Source organism: Mercenaria mercenaria, chromosome 10 (genome assembly GCF_021730395.1).
Source record: "Mercenaria mercenaria strain notata chromosome 10, MADL_Memer_1, whole genome shotgun sequence".
In the NCBI taxonomy this organism is placed as follows: Eukaryota; Metazoa; Mollusca; class Bivalvia; order Venerida; family Veneridae; genus Mercenaria; species Mercenaria mercenaria.
In genome coordinates, this window is record NC_069370.1 from 25,603,418 (window position 1) to 25,626,017 (window position 22,600).

Here is a 22,600-nt window from a genome sequence, read left to right on the forward strand (position 1 = left end):
CAACTAATTTGATGTGATCCTAGGACATCACTATTCTCACGGTATCACTATTCTCGCGGTATTAAGGTTCATGTAAAGCGTTTGAGACAATCCCTTGAGTAAATTTTCATTTTGGAAATCATACCGGACAGACCCATATTATTTATAACATACATATACGGAGTTGTTCAGAAGAAGTAGACAATACTTCCTATAGAGTTCACCTTGTAATATGTATTTTGTCTTACAAAACATGTAACGCCCTTACAGAAGAAAAAGGCCTGCTGCGTACTCTTGCTGTGTACATACAGCGTATATGATGCGTACATGATGTGTACTGAAATCAATAGTACGCAGGATATACACCGCACATACACCGATAGTACGTTTGTAGTACACTTTTGACATGCAAATGAGCTCTGCCGCGTACTACTTGCTGCATACATGCTGTGGACTACATAGTACACAGGATGTACGCTGGAGGGATTTAGTATGCGAGAAATAGTACGCAGCATGTATGCGGCACATACACTTTTCACATGCAAATGAGCCTGCGGTGTACTACCCCTGCGGCGTACATGCTGTGTACTCCTGCGGTGTACATGCTGTGTACTCCTGCGGCGTACATGCTGTGTACTCCTGGCCCGAGTCCTGCGGCGTACATGCTGTGTACTCCTGCTGCATACATGCTGTGTACTCTTGTGGCGAAACTGCTGTGATAATGTAAATTCCTTACCCCACCAACTTTCGTATGCAAATGCTGATCATTTGGACAGAAAAAAACAAAAAAAAGATAAGTGACATGCATCAATAAATATTTACCCTTACCAAAATAATGTAGATTGATGTTATCAAATAAATTAGTATGCTTTTCTCCATCCACTTTTCAATGAAATAAATCAATTTTTGTAGCATGTAATTTGGTAAACATTTGAAGAAAATGGCCTAACTGCATCAAGGGGAAACAACTTTAATGCAACTAAATATAAGTGTTATGATTTATTATAGAGGATGTGTGCGTAGTATGTATTTATTTTGATTAAAATCCATCTGAGAACAATCTAGGACTGGAATTATATAAGCATTTATACACTTTTACGTCCGTAAAAAGTAGCGCACCAAAAAGTTTGGATTGATTTTTTCCAATGGGGCAAGCGCAATTAGCCAAAAACCTTCTGAAAATATACAAGCGGCAAATCCGATGAAAAACTTTTTAATTTGGTGAGGCCTTAATGACTTAACATAATGAGCATTAAAGCCTTTATAAAACATGATAGAGTGGTGTTTGCTTAAGAGTATTCAAATAACAGTGAGAGCTATTAATTCTTCTCATTTGGGCGCTGTTGAGGCATTATCTTGGTAATTATTTCATGTATTACAAAATGTAATGCAACAAAGTTCAAATAAGGCTTTTCAATTATCCAAGTTAGAAAGCTCCAGGATTAATTCAAAACGAAAAAGAATATATTTTTTACACTGCATGCAAGGTGCAGCTCAGAAATCACTAAGATGTAAGCTTCACAAATGAACATTGCAAATAGTTTGGCAAATTTTTATTGTTCAGAATACCGGTAATCTGAACTATTCTATGCTATTAAGATAAAAGTTACTCGGAAATCGAGTTCTTGCTTCCAAAAAAAAAAAAATGTACAAATCCTTCCTGCATGAAGTCCCTCCCGCGTATATGAAGTTTACTTCAGACTTTAACTTATAAAAAAAAAACTAAGTATATAAATGCCAAAAGAAATTGTACAAGTCTTTCCCGCGTATATGAAGTGTACTGCACAAATTTCAAAGTATCTGCGGTGTACATGCAGTGTACTATTTTCTTGTACAAGTCCCTCCTGTGTACATGCAGTGTACTCCTTAAATTTTCAGAGTCTGTGCTGCGTACTTGAAGTGTACTAGTGACCTCCTGCGTACATGCTGTGTACTCGTCGAAATAGTACACGGCATGTACGCGGCATGCGGTGTATGTAAAATGTACTCCTCTGGCGTACTACTGTGTTCGTGGCATATACACAGCAAATACGCAGCATGTACGCCACAGAGGCTTGCTTCTGTAAGGGTTCAGCTGTCCATGCACATTCTATTTTGTACAAAATATCAAACTTCTTTTTCAAACATGTTTTTTCTCTAGGTTTGTTTTTGTTGTGTGTCTTACATACATATCTAGGTACTCAGGGAAATGAAAAATAGTTTACTTTTATATTTGTTGAAATACTGCAGTTTTTTGTCAGTTTGACAGCTCTTAACTTTCTCTTTCATTTTGCAATTTTTGCATTTTTTTGAAATGTACATGGTTTGTAACACTTTCAACTCCCTGAGTACCTGGACAAATATGTTCGACATGCAATGATTATAAAAGTAAGGACAAAATACTTTTGAAAAAGAAGATTGGTATCTTCCACAAAATAGAACATGAACAGTCAAAGCACATGTGATATAAGACAAAATGTGTTGTTCAAAATGGAATAACCTGTCTTGAAAGTTTCTTCTACTTATTATGAACATTTTGATGTATTCTTTTTGATAGACCAAGGTGTATGTGGCATAAAAAAACTAAATTAAACAAAAATTCACCCGAGGGGTTGTTTCAAAAGACATCGCATGAATCTTAAAGTTACATTGTGAAGCCTTTGCATATTTTTTGCTTTGGAGTTCTGACTTACTTTCAACTTGCTCACGGAGATTTTGCAAGCTTTGAAACAGAAAATTTTCTTCCATACTGATTTCAGGATTTATTACAACAATCTAGTCCAAATATAAATAGGACGTTTCAGGACAGCATGATAATTATGTCTCCCCCAGGAGACATATTGTTTTTGCCCTGTCCGTCCGTCCGTCCTTCCGTCCGTCCGTCCGTACGTCACACTTCATTTCCGAGCAATAACTGGAGAACCATTTGACCTAGAACCTTCAAACTTCATAGGGTTGTAGGGCTGCTGGAGTAGACGACCCCTATTGTTTTTGGGGTCACTCCGTCAAAGGTCAAGGTCACAGGGGCCTGAACATTGAAAACCATTTCCGATCAATAACTAGAAAACCACTTAACCCAGAATGTTGAAACTTCATAGGATGATTGGCCATGAAGAGTAAATGACCCCTATTGATTTTGGGGTAACTCCGTCAAAGGTCAAGGTCACGGGGGCCTGAACATTGAAAACCATTTCCGATCAATAACTAGAGAACCACTTGACCCAGAATGTTGAGACTTCATAGGATGATTTGTCATGAAGAGTAGATGACCCCTATTGATTTTGGGGTCACTCCGTCAAAGGTCAAGGTCACAGGGGCCTGAACATTGAAAACCATTTCCGATCAATAGCTAGAGAACCACTTGACCCAGAATGTTGAAACTTCATAGGATGATTGGTCATAAACAGTAGATGACCCCTATTGATTTTGGAGTCACTCCATCAAAGGTCAAGGTCACAGGGGCCTGAACATGGAAAACCATTTCCGATCAATAACTAGAGAACCACTTGACCCAGAATGTTGAAACTTGATAGGATGATTGTACATGCAAAGTAGATGACCCCTATCGATTTTGGGGTCACTCCATTTAAGGTCAAGGTCACAGGGGCCTGACCATTGAAAACCATTTCCGGTCAGTAACTTGAGAACCACTTGACCAAGATTGTTGAAACTTAATAGGATGATTGGTCATGCAGAGTAGATGACCCCTAACGATTTTGGGGTCACTCTGTGAAAGGTCAAGGTCACAGGGGCCTGAACATGGAAAACCATTTCCGGTCAGTAACTTGAGAACCACTTGACCCAGAATGATGAAACTTCATAGGATGATTGGTCATGCAGAGTAGATGACCCGTAACGATTTTAGGGTCACTCTGTTAAAGGTCAAGGCCACAGGGGCCTGAACATGGAAAACCATTTCCAATCAATAACTTGAAAACCTCTCGACCCAGAATGTTGAAACTTCATAGGATGATTGTTCATGCAGAGTAAATGACCCCTATTGTTTTTGGGGTCACTCCGTTAAAGGTCAAGGTCACAGGGGCCTGAACATTGATAACCAGTTCGATCAATAACTTGAGAACCACTTGACCCAGAATGTTGAAACTTCATAGGATGATTGAACATGCAGAGTAGATGACCCCTATTGATTTTGGGGTCAGTCTATTAAAGGTCAAGGTCACAGTGGCCTGTTCATGTAAAATCATTTTTTGGAAATAACTTGAGAACCACTTGACCTACAATGTTGAAACTTAATAGGATGATTGGACATGCAGAGTAGATGACCCCTTTTTATTTTGAGGTCACTTGATCAAAGGTCAAGGTCACAGGAGCCTGAACGGTGACTTGAGAACCACTAGGCCAAGAGTGTTGAAATTTAGCGGGATGACTGGACATGCCAAGTAGATAATCCCTATTGCAGCCAACCATCAGTGTCTCTTTGACTTTCGCTCCTGACCTCTATTGACTTCTTGCCTATAGGACTTTGCATTGGGGGAGACTACAAAAGCATTTTCTAGTTTTTGACTGTCTCTGTCTCCATCATGTCCAAACTTATTCTGCATATTTCTGTTAGGAAATTCCCAATGAAATCAGTTGGGAACGTTTTCTGGTACATGTACAAAGTATTTGTAATGTTTACATCTCTGATAATGAATTAATGTTGACATTAAAGCATAAACTTGTCTCGCTGACATTTTATGAATGTATATTTTGTGTTTTTTTAGCTCACCAGAGCACAAAGCGCTCAAGGTGAGCTATTGTGACCAGTCATTGTCCGTCGTGCGTCAACATTCGCCTTGTGAACACTCTAGAGGCCACATTTGTGACCCAATCTTTATGAAACTTGGTCAGAATATTAGTCTTGATAATCTCTAGATCAAGATTGAAACTAGGGTATGTGGGATAAAAAACTAGGTCAGTAGGTCAGATCAAAGGAAAAGCTTGTGAACACTCTAGAGACCACATTTGTGACCCAATCTTTATGAAACTTGGTCAGAATGTTAGTCTTGATGATCTCTAGATCAAGATCAAAACTGGATCATGTGGGGTCAAAACTAGGTCAGTAGATCAGATCAAAGGAAAAAGCTTGTGAACACTCTAAAGACCACATTTTTGACCCAATCTTTATGCAACTTGGTCAGAATGTTAGTCTTGATGATCTCTAAGTCAAGTTCGAAACTTGGTCATGTGGGTTTAAAAACTAGGCCAGTAGGTCAGATCAAAGGAAAAGCTTGTGAACACTCTAGAGACCACATTTCTGACCCAATCTTTATGAAACTTGGTCAGAATGTTAGTCTTGATGATCTCTAAGTCAAGTTCGAAACTTGGTCATGTGGGGTTAAAAACTAGGCCAGTAGGTCAGATCAAAGGAAAAGCTTGTGAACACTCTAGAGACCACATTTCTGACCCAATCTTTATGAAACTTGGTCAGAATGTTAGTAATGATGATCTCTAGGTCAGTTTGATTCTGGGTTATGTGGGGTCAAAAACTAAGGCAGTAGGTCAGATCAATGGTAAAGCAAGTGAACGCTCTAAAGACCACATTTGTGACCCAATCTTTATGAAACTTGGTCAGAATGTTAGTCTTGATGATCTCAAGGTCAAGTTCGAAATTGGGTCATGTTGGATTAAAAACTAGGTCACCTGGTCAAATCAAAAGGAAAAGCTTGTGAACACTCTAGAGGCCACAGTTGTGACCCAATCTTTATGAAACTTAGTCAGAAAGTTTGGCTTGATGATTTGTAGGTCAGGTTTGAATCTAGCTCATGTTTGGTCAAAACCTACGTCACCTGGTCAAATGAAAGGAAAAGCTTGTGAACACTTAAGAGGCCACATTTGTGACTCAATCTTTATGAAACTGGGTCAGAATGTTTGTCTTAATCATTTCTAGGTCAAGTTTGAATTAGGGTCATGTGGGGTCAAAAACTAGGTCACTAGGCCAGATCAAAGGAAAATCTTTTCAACACTCTAAGACCACAATTTAAAACTCATGAGAATTAGTCAGAATGTTTGTTTTGATAATCTATAGGTCAAGTTCAAATCTGGGTCATGTGGGGTCAAAAACTAGGTCACCGGTCAAATCAAAGGAAAAGCTTGTGAACACTCTAGAGGCAACAGTTGTAACCAAATCTTTATGAAATTTAGTCAGAATGTTTGTCTTAATGATATTTAGGTCAAGTTCAACTCTTGATCATATGGGGTCAAAAACTAGGTCAGTAGGCCAGATCAACTCTGGTATATATATAGGGCCATCATGGCCCTCTTGTTTCTGCAGTTTAGTGTCATTGGCAGTCTGCTGTTTATTGAAACCGGTGTCAGGTTAGATATCTTCTCGCACCTGTCACATCATATTTTCGAAGTTTTAAGTCTCTTATTTAAAAATATGAATTAAATTCAACCCATTTGAAGTTTCTACATGAATAATAATATTTAATTTGTTAAAGCAAGTAAGTCTGACCAGTATATTATGACATATTTATTGGTAAAAATTTTGATCTCTGTTATAATGAAATGGATTTGATTCAGTAAAATAATTGCTCCATATTATCACCATATTATATGACATAAGGTCCACAACTGTGGCATTAATATTTCATGAATTATGCCCCTTTTTATTTAGAATTTCAGGTTAAAGTTTTGATGAGCTTTAATTCTGTCTCTGTTATTGCTAAATGGATTTGATTTAAACTTAAATTAGTTGTCATATATCATAACACAATTTTTATGCCCCCCTTCGAAGGGTATATTGTTTTGCAGATGTCGGTCAGTATGTCGGTTGGTTTGTAGACCACTTGGTTGCCGGATGATAACTCGAGAACGCTTGCGCCTATGATCATAAAAGTTGATAGGGAGGTTAGTCATGATCAGTAGATGACCCCTATTGATTTTGAGGTCAGTTGCTCGAAGGTCAAGGTCACAGACCCAGAACAGTTAAACAGCTTCCGGATGATAACTCATGAAAGCTTGGGCCTAGGATCATAAAAGTTGATAGGGATGCTGGTCATGAGAAGCAGATGACCCCTATTGATTTTAAGGTCAGTTGCTCAAAGGTCAAGGTCACATTGACCCGGAACAGTTAAAAGTTTTTCGGATGGTAACTCAAAAATGCTTTAGTCCTATGAGGTCAGTAGGTCAAAGGTCAAGGTCACAGTGACCAAATAATTTCTGTTCCTTGTGCAATTACTGAATGCATCAAGGGGGGCATTTCGTGTTCTACAAGCTCTTTGTTTTTTTTATAATGTTGGCTTGAATATTTTATGAATTATGCCTCCAATTTACTTTGAATTTCATGTTAGAATTTTGATTCACTTTTATTCTTTTATTATGCCCCCCTTCGAAGAAGGAGAGTTATATTGTTTCGCAGATGTCGGTTGGTTGGTCGGTATGTAGACCAATCAGTTTCGGGATGATAACTCAAGAACGCTTAGGCCTAGGATCATGAAAGTTGATTGGGAGGTTGGTCATAACCAGCAGATGACCCCTATAGATTTTGAATTCAGTAGCTCAAAGGTCAAGGTCACAGTGACCTGGAACAGTTAAACAGTTTCCGGATGATAACTCAAGAACGCTTAGGCCTAGGATCATGAAAGTTGATAGGGAAGTTGAAAGTCATAAATTTCAACCGTGAGCCTTTATAAGTTGGCCATTTTTGTCGAGTCAGCTTGTGATGAGCTCGACTTAGTCATCACTTTTGGTGGGTCGGTGCGTGCATGCGCCCGTCCGAGCAACTTAATTGAAAGAGAGGGCCATCTAACAGTAATGTCACAAGGATAAAATTTACAAACATTAAACATAGTACACAAATATGATTATTATCACTTTAAGGCAAGTTTTGACTAATAGTTAACTAAGATAAACATAAAGATGTCTGGTAAACAGCAACTAATACAAGAACAAATAAGGCAAGACTGTGCAATTTTTGTTTGATATATGTCTGCAAGGGTAGATTGCTAAGAGATGTTATGTACATTTCATTTACATTTGCTTTGATAAAGCAGCAGAGCCAGACTAACATCAAATTACATGATGTAACCTGTCAGATACCAGATTTTGTGGACCAGTTATATAAACTGTCTGGCTCGAGTCCCTTCACTTCGCATTTTACACTATACAAGATATCTTGTGTTTGTGATTTGAAGGGAAAACTGATTATTTCAGGTAAATAACTTTATATTTCTTTGTATTAAATTTTGATCTTTTTCTGTAAAGTTTTGTGGCAAACTTCAAAACAAGTAAAACTTATGGGAATCGATAATCGATCGACTTGTTTGTTTTGTTTTTAATATATTTCTTTAATTATTAAAATTGCTAAAGTTAAAACAGCAACACGTGCAGTAACAACATCATTCTGTGTAAATCGAATTACCTGTAACTGAAATTAAGTAGCAGGCACGTCCAAAATGGAAAATTACCGCGTGACGTATGGATTCCATTTCATTTTTATGGGAACGCCCCTGGTCGGCGGGCGGTTGGGTGGGAGGGCGGCGTCCACAGACTTTGTGTTGAAAACCTGAGTTATTAGATTGGGGTAGATGTCGGTCGGGCGGGTGGGCGGCGGCGGCGGCGTCAAACTGGTGTTTCCGGTCAATAACTTTTGTTTCGGTAAAGATATTTGAATAAAACTTGGTATGTATGTAGCTTATATCAAGACAAAGGCTGGGATTGATTTTGGGGTTTCTGGGGTCAAGGTCAAGGTCACTGTTACTTAAAATAGAAAAAGGGTTTCCGGTCAATAACTTTTGTTTCGGTAAAGATATTTGAATAAAACTTGGTATGTATGTAGCTTATATCAAGACAAAGGCTGGGATTGATTTTGGGGTTTCTGGGGTCAAGGTCAAGGTCACTGTTACTTAAAATAGAAAAAGGGTTTCAGGTCAATAACTTTTGTTTCGGTAAAGATATTTGAATAAAACTTGGTATGTATGTAGCTTATATCAAGACAAAGGCTGGGATTGATTTTGGGGTTTCTGGGGTCAAGGTCAAGGTCACTGTTACTTAAAATAGAAAAGGGTTTCCGGTCAATAACTTTTGTTTCGGTAAAGATATTTGAATAAAACTTGGTATGTATGTAGCTTATATCAAGACAAAGGCTGGGATTGATTTTGGGGTTTCTGGGGTCAAGGTCAAAGTCACTGTTACTTAAAATAGAAAAAGGGTTTCCGGTCAATAACTTAACTTAGGAATGAGCTATCATGATGAAACTTGGTGTATAGAAAATTTACATAAAGTTGTAGCTTGGGATTGATTTTGGGGTTTCTGGGATCAAGGTCAAGGTCATTGTTACTAAAAATAGGGTTAGGTTAGGGTTAGGGTTAGCATATCTTCTACATGCATGGAGGGATTTTGATGAAAGTTGGCACAATTGTTCACCATCATGAGACGGAGTGTCATGCGCAAGAACCAGGTCCCTAGGTCTAAGGTCAAGGTCACAGAGGTCAAAGGATACAAGAATGAAAAGTTTGTCCGGAGCATATCTTCTTCATGCATAGAGGGATTTTGATGTAACTTGGCACAATTATACACCATCATGAGACAAAGTGTCTTGCGCAGTTCCATTCTTTAGAATTACTTCCCTTTGTTGTTACTATAAATAGCTTATATTGTAACTTTTTCATTACTAGACGTAGGGAAAAATCGAGACCACTTTTCTGTAGTACAACATGCATGTTACATCCAATTTTGAGGTGTATTTTGACCAATCTCTACCTGGTAAGGATTTCTGTGTGGACTTACAATTTTTTTTTTTATAATTGACCGTAGGGAAAAACCAAGACCACTTTTCTGTGGTACAACATAGTTGTTACTTTCTAATTTTAGGTGTATTTTAAGGTATCTCTACCTGGTAAGGGTTTTTTTTGTGGACTTAGAAAAACAAAAGAATTACAATGATTACTAAACAACCACAAAATTAAAATTACATCTGCAAATACAGGTGCTAGAGTAAAGAAATTTGCTGTGACGGGCGTATATTGTGACATTCTGGCACTCTTGTTTATTCTTATGAAAAGTGTTGAAAACCTGGTTTCGTGGCATTGACGCGTTTCTTGTTTCTTTGTGCATGGAGGGATTTTGATGAAACTTGGCACAATTGTTCACCATTATGAGACGAAGTGTCATGCGCAAGAACCAGGTCCTTAGGTCTAAGGTCAAGGTCACACTTAGAGGTCAACGATCAAATTCAAGAATGACTTTGTCCGGAGCATATTTTCTTCATGCATGGAGGGATTTTGATGTAACTTGGCACAATTGTTCACCAACATGAGACGGAGTGTCATGCGCAAGAACCAGATCCCTAGGTCTAAGATCAAGGTCACACTGAGAGGTCAAAGGATACAAGAATGAAAACTTTGTCCGGAGCATTTCTTCTTCATGCATGGAGGGATTTTGATCTAACTTGGCACAAATGTTCACCACCACGAGACTGAGTGTCATGCGCAAGAACCAGGTCCCTAGGTCTAAGGTCAAGGTCACACTTAGAGGTCAAAGAATACAAGAATGAAAAACTTTGTCCGGAGCATTTCTTCTTCATGCATGGAGGGATTTTAATGTAACTTGGCACAAATGTTCACCACCACGAGACGAAGTGTCCTGCGGAAGAACCAGGTCCCTGGGCTAAGGTCAGGGTCACACTTAGAGGCCAAAGGTCAGATACAAGAATGACTTTGTCCGGAGCATTTCTTCTTCATGAATGGAGGGATTTTGATGTAACTTGGCACAATTGTACACCATCATGAGTTGGAGAGTCATGCGCAGGTCCCTTCTTTAGAATTACTTCCCTTTGTTGTTACTATAAATACAGTGCATTCGCGATGCTACGAATCGCAATTTAACGAAATACCAGTATACTACGAAAAGGTGTTGTGGTCCCGGCTGCTTTCCTTCTTATTTCTATGTAACAAATGGTGGCGGTTTTACGAAAATGCGATTTTACGAAAAATGCGCTCCTACCAATGTATTGTTATGCCCTTAAAGCCTGTTTTCAACTTGTTTTAGTTGCGATTTTACGAATGTATCTTTTAAGTTTTCACACCTTCCATAACGGCGTGAAAATGCTTTAGAGTTGAAAGTGTCACTATCATTTAGCTGGGCGTAAACAGTGATTAAAGTGTGAAAACTTAGTAATAAAATTCGAAACACATTATGCTATACACTATGCACAAGTTAGTGGTTATTTTTTTCTCCTATAATTATACGATCGGATGGCACACAAGTCGCACTTGCTTCGATATCTATATATCTCAAACAATCACTGCATAAAGAAAATAAAACAATATTTAAGTCCTGATCGTCTATATTGTCGTTTTATTATACCAAACAATTGGTAAAGGGTGGCTGAGGGTATCGGAATATGCAATTGCGATGTTTCCTCGTGCAACAGTGTACCCTGTATATGTTTTATATACAGTGAATAAAAAGTGAAGAAAAAAAAACAACCCGTTCTACATTCTACATACGATCTGAGTTCAGATTCGAATAAGATTTGTAGTAAACCCAGATGTACATATAAAATTGGTATACATGTACTTCGATACGAAAATCACATGTTTAAATATCACGGGTTACGTATTATTAAGGTGCTTTATAGCGAAATTTCCTATGCTACGCTCGAACGAAAATGCGATATTACGAAAAAATTGGACGGTCCCTAGGCTTTTCGTAGGATCGCGATTGTACTGTAGCTTATATTGTAACTTTTTCGGTTTTTGGTTTTGTTTTTTTTTTTAGCTCACCTGAGCACGAAGTGCTCAAAGGTGAGCTTTAGTGATCACCCTGTGTCCGGCGTCCGTCGTCGTCCGTCGTCCGTCCGTCCGTCCGTCGTCAACAATTTGACTGTTAACACTCTAGAGGTCACATTTTTGACCCAATCTTAATGAAACTTGGTCAGAATGTTACCCTCAATAAAATCTTGGACGAGTTCGATATTGGGTCATCTGGGATCAAAAACTAGGTCATCAGGTCAAATCAAAGGAAAAGCTTGTTAACACTCTAGAGGTCACATTTTTGGCCCAATCTTAATGAAACTTGGTCAGAATGTTACCCTCAATAAAATCTTGGATGAGTTCGATATTAAGTCATCTGGGGTCAAAAACTAGGTCATCAGGTCAAATCAAAGGAAAAGCTTGTTAACACTCTAGAGGTCACAATTTTGGCCCAATCTTAATGAAACTTGGTCAGGATGTTACCCTCAATAAAATCTTGGACGAGTTCGATATCGGGTCATCTGGGGTCAAAAACTAGGTCACCAGGTCAAATCAAAGAAAAAGCTTGTTAACACTCTAGAGGTCACATTTTTGGCCCAATCTTAATGAAACTTGGTCAGAATGTTACCTTAATAAAATCTTGGACGAGTTCGATATTTGGTTATCTGGGATCATAAACTAGGTCACCAGGTCAAATCAAAGGAAAAGCTTGTTAACACTGTTGAAGCCGCATTTATGACTGTATCTTCATGAAACTTGGTCAGATTGTTAATATTGATGATCTTAAGGTCCAGTTTGAATCTGGGTCATGTAGGATAAAAAACTAGGTCACCAAGCCAAATCAAATGAAAGCTAGTTTACACTAGAGGCCACATTTATGACCATACCTTAATGAAACTTGGTCAAATCTTGATGATCTATAGCTCAAGTTCAAATCTGGGTTAGGTGGGGTCAAAAACTAGGTCACTAGGTCATATCAAAGGAAAAGCTTGTTAACACTCTAGAGGCCACATTTATGACTATATCTTCATGAAACTTAGTCAGAATGTTAAACTTGATGATCTTTAGGGCAATTTTGAATCTGGGTCATGTCGGGTCAAAAACTAGGTCACCGGGTCAAATCAAAGGAAAAGCTAATTAACACTGTAGAGGCCACGTTTATGACCATATCTTAATGAAACTTGGTCAGAATGTTAATCTTGATAATCTTTAGGTCAAGTTTAAATCTGGGTCAGATGGAGTCAAAAACTAGGTCACTAGGTCATATCAAAGGAAAAGCTTGTTAACACTCTAGAGGCCACATTTTTGACTATATCTTCATGAAACTTAGTCAGAATGTTAAACTTGATGGTCTTTAGGTCAAGTTCGAATCTGGGTCATGTCGGGTCAAAAACTAGGTCACGGGGGTCAAATAAAAGGAATAGTTAGTTAACACTTTAGAGGCCACATTTATGACCATATCTTAATGAAACTTGGTCAGAATGTTAATCTTGATGATCTATAGGTCAAGCTTAAATCTGGGTCAGGTGTGTTAAAAAACTAGGTCACTAGGTCAAATCAAAGGAAAAGCTTGTTAAGACTCTAGAGGCCAGATTTATGACTGTATCTTCATGAAACTTAATCAGAATGTTAATCTTGATGATCTTTAGGTCAAGTTCGAATCTGGGTCATGTGGGGGCAAAAACTAGGTCACCGGGTCAAATCAAAGGAAAAGCTAGTTAACACTTTAGAGGCTACATTTATGACCATATCTTAATGAAACTTGGTCAGAATGTTGATCTTGATGATCTTTAGGTCAATAGGTCAGGTGAGCGATACAGGGCCTTCATGGCCCTCTTGTTCTTTTTAGATTAACTTCCCTTAGTTGTTACTATAAATAACTTATATTGTAACTTTTTTTATAATTGACTGCAGGGAAAAACCAAGACCACTTTTCTGTGGTACAACATAACAAAACAATTACAATAATTACTAAACAACCACAAAATTAAAATTCCATTTGCAAATACAGGTGCTAGTGTAAAGAAATTTGCTGTGAAGTGCGTATATTGTGACATTCTGGCACTCTTGTTATAATTGACCGTAGGAAAAAACCAAGTCCATATTTCTGTGGTACAACATAGATGTTACTTTCAAATTTTAGGTGTATTTTAAGGTATCTCTACCTGGTTTTTTTGTGGACTTAGAAAAACAAAAGAATTACAGTAATTACTAAACAACCACAAAATTGAAATTCCATTTGCAAATAATGGTGCTAGTGTAAAGAAATTTGCTGTGACTGGCGTATATTGTGACATTCTGGCACTCTTGTTAGCGAATAATTTCCAGTCAGTGCGTGAATAAAAATAAAAAGCCAGTGAAAAACGGAATTTCCAGATTTACTTGAGACGTCATGCTTGTCAGCGGATGTCTTTGAACTCAGCTGTCAAAACAAAAAGTGAAAGTATCAGTGACTGTTTTTGGGATATAATGGCGGTCCAGGGTTAGGAAAATATAGTACACTGGGACCCTGTTATAACGCTGTCATCGGGGTCCATGGTTCGAGACCCGCGGATCTAGCGGGGTTAAATATATAACGCGGATTGATCGTATCAGCGGTAAATGCAATACCCCACCCACCGGTAATGTATTTTGGACGCTGTTTTATGTTAATAAGAAATAAGAATCGTATAAACGGGACATTTATTTACCATAGATGCTACTGAAAAATACATTAAAAGAATTATAACGCTGTGTCATCTTCTCATTTTGTCGTGATTCTAAAAGAAAGTTAGAATTGTTTATCCTGGAAGTAAACATGTATAACGCTGTGTGAGGAGTGCGCGGTCATGAGAATTACATACGCAATGCAATTGCACTTGGGGTTTATGTAACTAAAAGAGAATAAACCATGGACAGTCTTAAAAAATTTAATTTTGAATACATGAAGAAAATCGATAAATAAGATAGAAAATTGTTAAATCGCCGTCGTATATATACGATATTAAAAAGGGAGAACATTCTCAATATGGCTTCTTCGCAAATTCCGATGAACTGAGAATGATGAACGGCTGCATTTTATTACAAAACTGGGCATGTTGTTCAATTTTTTATTCACTCAAGTGTTCATGTCATCCGCTTAATTGGTGCAAACTTAATCGGTTTGATAGTTGACTGACCAATTTTACACGCTTGTTATGCAAACAATCTATTTTTGACACGGTACTGATTGCCTAATTGTCACATGTCTTCATGTATTCAAACTTTAACAAAGGCGATACGCAAACAAGTAAGCCAGCAAACAATTATTGATTTTTGACACAGTTGTCATGGCAAAGGTGTTAAAGTACAATGTACAGGTGCACGTAGTTTTAACGCTGGTTATGATCAAATTAAATAACATCCGTGGACTCGGAATTTTCTGGGGTAAAAAAAAAAATTTTTTTTTTTTTTTTTTTTTAACCCAAGAAAATTCCGGAGCCAAGAAGCTACCGCGTTATAATGAATACCGCGGTATATCGAGTAGCGTTATAACGGGTTTCGAGTGTACCTTTCTCTGAATAATTAAGTGTAAAGTGATAAAAAAAATGAAGAAGCTTAATTTCATTTTGTGTTAAAAGGGGCATCACTGAATGTATTGATACACGACGAAAGTTGATACGCGTATCACGGTATCAGTGTAAGCATGAATATTCAATTCATATCGATATACCGGTATATTGAGCTAGCCCTAACTAGAAGTGGTCATTTTATCAGTGTAATTTTTTGTTTCCAAAGTGTTTAAATAACACTGATCAGACTGAATGGGCCCCATGTGGTTCTGGGACGTTCTGTGTATGAAAAGAATTGGAACCACTGCCTTACCCTTGCATGATCATAAGAGGCGACTAATAGGGTCTTAACACTTGGTTTTGCTGTAACTTTGTGATTCCAGCAGGTATACAAATTTGTAGTCCTGTTTGGCGCCATATAACCTATACTGTGTTGGTGCGCCGTAAAACCCAAATAAATAAATAAACAGACTGAATGGTCATGTGCTTTTTCCGATAAATAGCTACCTGTTCTGCTGTAAAGTATAACCAGTCTGTTGTCTAGCATTAAAGTCTCATACCTGTTCTATAATACAAAACATGCGATAAGCAAGCGATTTTTAGCTCACCTGTCACAAAGTGACAAGGTGAGCTTTTGTGATCGCGCAGTGTCCGTCGTCCATCGTCCGTCCGTCCGTCTGTGCGTCCGTCCGTGCGTCCGTCCGTAAACTTTTTGCTTGTGACCACTCTAGAGGTCACATTTTTCATGGGATCTTTATGAAAAGTGGTCAGAATGTTCATCTTGATGATATCTAGGTCAAGTTCGAAACTGGGTCATGTGCGGTCAAAAACTAGGTCAGTAGGTCTAAAAATAGAAAAACCTTGTGACCACTCTAGAGGTCACATTTTTCATGTGATCTTCATGAAAGTTGGTCAGAATGTTCATCTTGATGATATCTAGGTCAAGTTCGAAACTGGGTCACATGCAGTCAAAAACTAGGTCAGTAGGTCTAAAAATAGAAAAACCTTGTGACCACTCTAGAGGTCACATTTTTCATGGGATCTTCATGAAAGTTGGTCAGAATGTTCATCTTGATGATATCTAGGTCAAGTTCGAAACTGGGTCACGTGCCATCAAAAACTTGGTCAGTAGGTCTTAAAATAGAAAAACCTTGTGACCACTCTAGAGGTCACATTTTTTATGGGATCTTCATGAAAGTTGGTCAGATTGTTCATCTTGATGATATCTAGGTCAAGTTCGAAACTGGGTCAAGTGCCTTCAAAAACTAGGTCAGTAGGTCTAAAAATAGAAAAACCTTGTGACCACTCTAGAGGTCACATTTTTCATGGGATCTTCATGAAAGTTGGTCAGAATGTTCATCTTGATGATATCTAGGTCAAGTTCGAAACTGGGTCACGTGCGGTCAAAAACTAGGTCAGTAGGTCTAAAAATAGAAAAACCTTGTGACCACTCTAGAGGTCACATTTTTCATGGGATCTTCATGAAAGTTGGTCAGAATGTTCATCTTGATGATATCTAGGTCAAGTTCGAAACTGGGTCACGTGCGTTCAAAAACTAGGTCAGTAGGTCTAAAAATAGAAAAACCTTGTGACCACTCTAGAGGTCACATTTTTCATGGGATCTTTATGAAAGTTTGTCAGAATGTTCATCTTGATGATATCTAGGTCAAGTTTGAAACTTGGTCACGTGCCTTCAAAAACTAGGTCAGTAGGTCTAAAAATAGAAAAACCTTGTGACCACTCTAGAGGTCACATTTTTCATGGGATCTTCATGAATGTTGGTCAGAATGTTCATCTTGATGATATCTAGGTCAAGTTCGAAACTTGGTCACGTGCGGTCAAAAACTAGGTCAGTAGGTCTAAAAATAGAAAAACCTTGTGACCACTCTAGAGGTCACATTTTTCATGGGATCTTTATGAAAGTTGGTCAGAATGTTCATCTTGATGATATCTAGGTCAAGTTTGAAACTGGGTCACGTGCCTTCAAAAACTAGGTCAGTAGGTCTAAAAATAGAAAAACATTGTGACCACTCTAGAGATCACATTTTTCATGGGATCTTCATGAAAGTTGGTCAAAAACGATGTCATACTCAAAACTGGGTCATGTGGGAAGAGGTGAGCGATTCAGGACCATCATGGTCCTCTTGTTAATGAATTGGGTGTTAGGAATTTTGATTGCGTTTCAGTACGCACACTGTATGAATTAAGTTGGGTTTTCTGCAACTTTAATTGTGTAAATATGCAAATATGCAGCATATCTGGAGCTCTGATTGATAGTTTGAATTTCCTCAGATATGACCTGTTTCACTAAAAACATTGAAACAAAATGGGCCTACTGTCTCCACGTATAGCTCTTGTTTTACTGTCTTGTAATTTTAGGCCCCAAAAAATATGATGTGAAGTTACATTTGCCGGAAAATGAGGCTGGTGATCCACTGTGTGTCAGACATCTTACTGATGCTGTTTACAGTCTTACTGAAATCCCAGCAGAGGCTCAAAAGCTGATATATAAAGGTAAGTTGCATATGGAACTAATAGGTCATCCCATTATTATTTCCTTATGTTCAGTGATATGTGACAGGATAATGATGAATTAGGTCACTTCTTGCTAAAAAATATACATCCTCTCCTTGTTTCTATATTCCAGGAATGTAAAGATAGTAATCTAGGACTGGCATTTATAATTAATCTCAGTACTGATTTGTTTTCATTGCAGAGAAGTCAACAGTATGTAATAATAGTGAAAAACAATTGAACAAAATAGTGCTTATGACATTGAAAACAACAAGCAAATTCTGTGAATTTATATCCCTTGAATGAGGGGACTATATTTTGGAAGATATTAATTTTGATTTCTAAATATATTTATGAAGTTTAAAACAATTAAAGGGTAATAACTCTGCAGTTACTGATGAGATCCTGATGAAAGATAATTATGTGAGCATAGGTCCTGTGCTAGTTGATAATCATGTAAGGTTTGGTGATTCTAGCTGAAATACTTCTTGAAGTAGAAGCATTTCCATTTTTGGAAGGACACACACTCGCGCACAGGACAGACAAACAGACTGACAAACAATGCCAAATCCTTATACCTCACTTTTGGTGGGGAATAATGAAATGAAAGATTTTTACCACTGCATTATTACTTCAGGGGCAACAAATTCTTATTTTGACATGTTTGTGCTTTTTTTCCCCAAGAGGTATTTTCTACTTGTCCCTGTAATGGTTATGTTGTAAATTATAGGAAAATTCTACTTGTCTGTATGGATTCTGGAAAAAGCTTGGCAAGTCAGACTGTTTTCATAAGTGTAAACTATCAATACATTTTGAGGTTTCAAGAGAGCAAAATGTTTTCTAAACTTGAAATTAAAGCCACACTTCATAGTTGCACAGATATTTTGTATTGAAAAATATAAACTACCAGTATTCGTTTGATAGACCTCCATTTAACTTTGTCTGTAGCATCATAAGGTTCTTTCCCAGTTTTATTTAAGTGGGGGTGCTAGGCCCCTTTTAGGGGCAGCTGAGCTAGAAATAGTAATAGAGGTAAAACTCAATACCTCGAACTCGCTTAGCTCAAAATTTCGGCTATCTGAAAGACATTTTCAAGTCTCATCCCGAAAACATGTTTTAAGTTGAATTTCGGTTATCTTGAAATGAAATGCTTGATCCGATACAGGGTTTCAACTGTACCTTTAAACAATTTTTTCTTATAATTGATAGCATCATTTTATGGTCCTCTCCCAAATTTGTTCCAGTGGGGAAGTTTGACTCCTTTTAGGGACCACTGGAGCAAAAAATAATGTTTTTACTACATAAATGCATTCTGTGTGACTTATCCATTACGTTACCAGCGACCACATAAAACTGGCCCAAGCAGGTACAGTTGTCTGCAAAATGTATCTATTAAGCAATCGTTTGAGAAACTTCCCTTCCCTCATTTTCACATCGGTTTATTTTAAATTAATATATGAATCTTTTTGTACTTGTGTACAGTATTACGGTCGCTTACGCATAGCCTGTACGTTTAAAGCCAATCTCTGACAACTGCGAGAGCCGATTCTTTGGCACAGTGGTTAGAGCATTGAACTAGCACTCGAGCGACCCGGGTTAGAATCCCACCACAGGCAGTTAGATTTTTTTTTCATCAAATTATGCTCATATAATGTCTGAAATATCTTGACTTACTCCTCAATTGAGGGCAGTCCCTGAAGCCAGATTTTGAAATTGCTACTGAAATTGCTATCACCCTTTACAACATTGACAAATTACTGGCCTAGGCCAGGGCAGGTCAGATCAGATTTAAGAACATGCCATAGATTTTAGCCTTTATGGACAAATAGCCTGTTCTACTGGTAATTGTATTTTATAATAGGTTTGATTTAGAGAACATTTTGTAGAAATGACTGTGTCTATATCAAATATCAGTGTAGGCCATGTAAAATGAATGTTGAGTTTTACATTCCTTGAAGTCTTTTCACATCCCTGGTTAGATTTCTTACATCAAGAATAAAGGAACATAAATACTCAGTTAAATAGGTGTTCTCAGCAGATTTTATATTGTACCTCTTATTTTTTTTTGGAACCATTTCAACAAGGTTAAAATATCAAGGCCCTTTTCAGGTGAGCAACTTAGGCCCATTTGGGCCTCTTGTTTTATAATTATATTGTCTGAGAAGGTGATTCTGTAAACTTTTTATTTGGTACCAAGTAATGTGGATCAGTAAGGATTAAGTTGTTTTTCACATACAGAATGCCTAAGCTAGTAATTAAATTTTTTTAATCTGTTTGATAATTATGCACCCCTTCGAGGAAGCTGGTGTATATTGCTTTGCACCTGTCTGTTGCTTAAGTTGGTTGGTCAGTCGGTCCATAGAGTGAAGGGTTTTCACCCAATAACATTAAAACCACCTGGCTCAGAACATTCAAACTTGGTAGCATGATTGGGCTTATGAAGTAGATGTCCCCCATATTTTTTGGTGTCAATAGGTAAAAGGTCAAGGTCACAGGGGGCTTGAACCTTGAAAATTGTTTCCACCAAATAACTTGATAACAACTTGACCCAGAACCTTCAAACTTGGTAGCATGATTAGGCTTATCAAGTAGATGACCCTAACCATTTGTTTGGTCAATAGAGCAAAGGTCAGAGTCACAGGGGCCTGAACCTTGATAAAGGTTTCAGCCCAGTAACTTGAGAACCACTTGACCCAGAACCTTTAAACTTGATAGCATGACCGGGCTTTAGAAGAAGATGACCCCAAATGTTTTTGGGGTCAGTAAGTCAAAGGTCAAGGTCACAGGGCCTTAACCTTGAAAACAGTTTACGCTCAATAATTTGAGACCCACTTGACCCAGAACCTTCAAACTTGTTAGAATTGTTGGGCATATGAAGTACATGACCCCTATTGTTTTTGGGGTCAATAAGTCAACGGTTAAGGTCACAGGAACCTGAACATTGAAAACTATTTCTGCATGGTAACTTTAGAACCACTTGACCAACAGTCTTCACACTTGATATGAATCATTGTATTTTTAGGTCAGTAAGTCAAAGATCAAGGTGACAGGGCCTGAACCTTGAAAACTTCAGAACCACTTTGAGATTGTATCTTCACATTTGGTAGCATGATTGGGCTTATGAAGTAGATTATCCCAACTGTTTTGGGGGTTAGTAAGTCAAGGTCATATTAAAAATGGCACAACACATCTTGGGTGGAGTGAGGGACGCATACGTGTTTTACGAACGGCTCTTGTTATATTGTGATTTGATTTTGTAGGAAAATCTCTCAAAAACCCAAAAGAAGATCTTGTTGCACTTGGTTTGAAAGCTGGAGCAAAAGTGATGTTAATTGGGAAAAAGGTAAGAAACAAGAGGACAGTGATAGATATACAGATCATCTGTTTTACTTTTATATCAGCATTTACTTACTAGAGATAGGCCCTAAAATTTTCAATGATAGAATTACATTAAATAAAGTCTAGAAATTAATTTCCAAATCCTTGAAATAACCAAAAATGATTTCACAAATGTGAAGTTTATGATAGTTTTGTTAATATCAATAACAGAAGTTTTAATTTTTAATTTAAAGTTGTGATCCACAAAGAATGACAACTCTTGCCTTGGGCTAGTACTTATAAGTAGATATCTATTAGTTTACTTCCCTTGCAATTACACAATTGAGTGGAAAATGAAAACTGTTTAAGACACAATATCATACTTTTTTGCACAACAAAATCATTAAGGATTTATTCATTTGTGTTTGATTTACCCCTCAAGACATGGTTCCTATGATTCTGTCAACTTACATATGGTAAACAAGAGCTGTCGGATGACAGCGCGCTCGACTATTCGAAGAATTGATTGAAGAATGGGGTCAAAATATTTCCATAGTTTTTCAGACTAAACAAAAAAATGGATAAACAAAAAATGTTCCTGTATTTGTGGATTTCGATTAGTCTTGCACTAACTGGCAATGTGTGACCATGATGGCAAATATGTTAAGTTATATGTCTGGCAAAACATGGACTTATATGAAAAATTTAACTAATTTCCAAGTCCAAAAAGGGCCATAATTCAGTCAAAATAGTTGACAGAGTTATGTACTCTTGCCTACAGATGGAAATCATGTTGATAAACTAGTGTTAAAAGTTTCAAAGCCACAGTTCAAATAATTTTGACAAAACGCTGACTTGTTAAAAAAAAACTGAACAAATTTCAAAGTTCAAAAAGGGCCATAATTCAGTCAAAATAGTTGTCAGAGTTATGTACTCTTGCCTACAGATGGAAATCATAATGATAAACAAGTGTTTAAAGTTTAAAAGCCAAAATGTCAAATAGTCTTGACAAAACATGGACATATATAAAACAAAACCAATTTCCAAGTTCAAAAAGGGCCATAATTCAGCCAAAAAAGATGAGAGAGTTATGTACTCTTGCCTTTGATAGAGACTATTATACTGAACAAGATATAAAAGTTTCAAAGCCAATATGTCAAACACTTTACACAAAATATTAACTGGTACGAAAAACTTAACCAAGATTTCTAAGTCAAAAGGGGCCATAATTCAGTCAAAATGCTTGATGGAGTTATGTACTCTTGCCTACAACTGGACATTGTGATGGTAAACAAGTGTTGAAAGTTTCAAAGCTTTATCTCAAAAGACTTTGTCAAAATGTGGACTGGTACGAAAAACTTAACCAAGATTTCTAAGTCAAAAAGGGGCGTAATTCAACCAAAATGCTTGATGGAGTTATGTACTTGCCTACAACTGGACATGGTGATGGTAAACAAGTTTGAAAGTTTCAAAGCTTTTTCTCAAAAGACTTTGTCAAAATATGAACTGGTACGAAAAACTTAACCAAGATTTCTAAGTCAAAAGGGGCCATAATTCAGTCAAAATGTTTGACAGAGTTAT

The 22,600-nt window shown here is 37.4% G+C and overlaps 1 protein-coding gene across 2 annotated transcripts in view; it reads left to right on the plus strand.

Moving 5' to 3' along the window:
* Positions 1 to 22,600, plus strand: part of LOC123559602 (BAG family molecular chaperone regulator 1-like) — a 71,538-nt gene that overhangs the window by 25,870 nt on the left and 23,068 nt on the right. For both annotated transcript variants that reach the window (XM_045351571.2, XM_045351572.2), the window contains exons 2-3: positions 17,567 to 17,701; positions 20,962 to 21,044. In XM_045351571.2, coding sequence (XP_045207506.2) covers positions 17,567 to 17,701; positions 20,962 to 21,044 — 218 coding nt within the window. The remainder of the gene's footprint in view (positions 1 to 17,566; positions 17,702 to 20,961; positions 21,045 to 22,600) is intronic.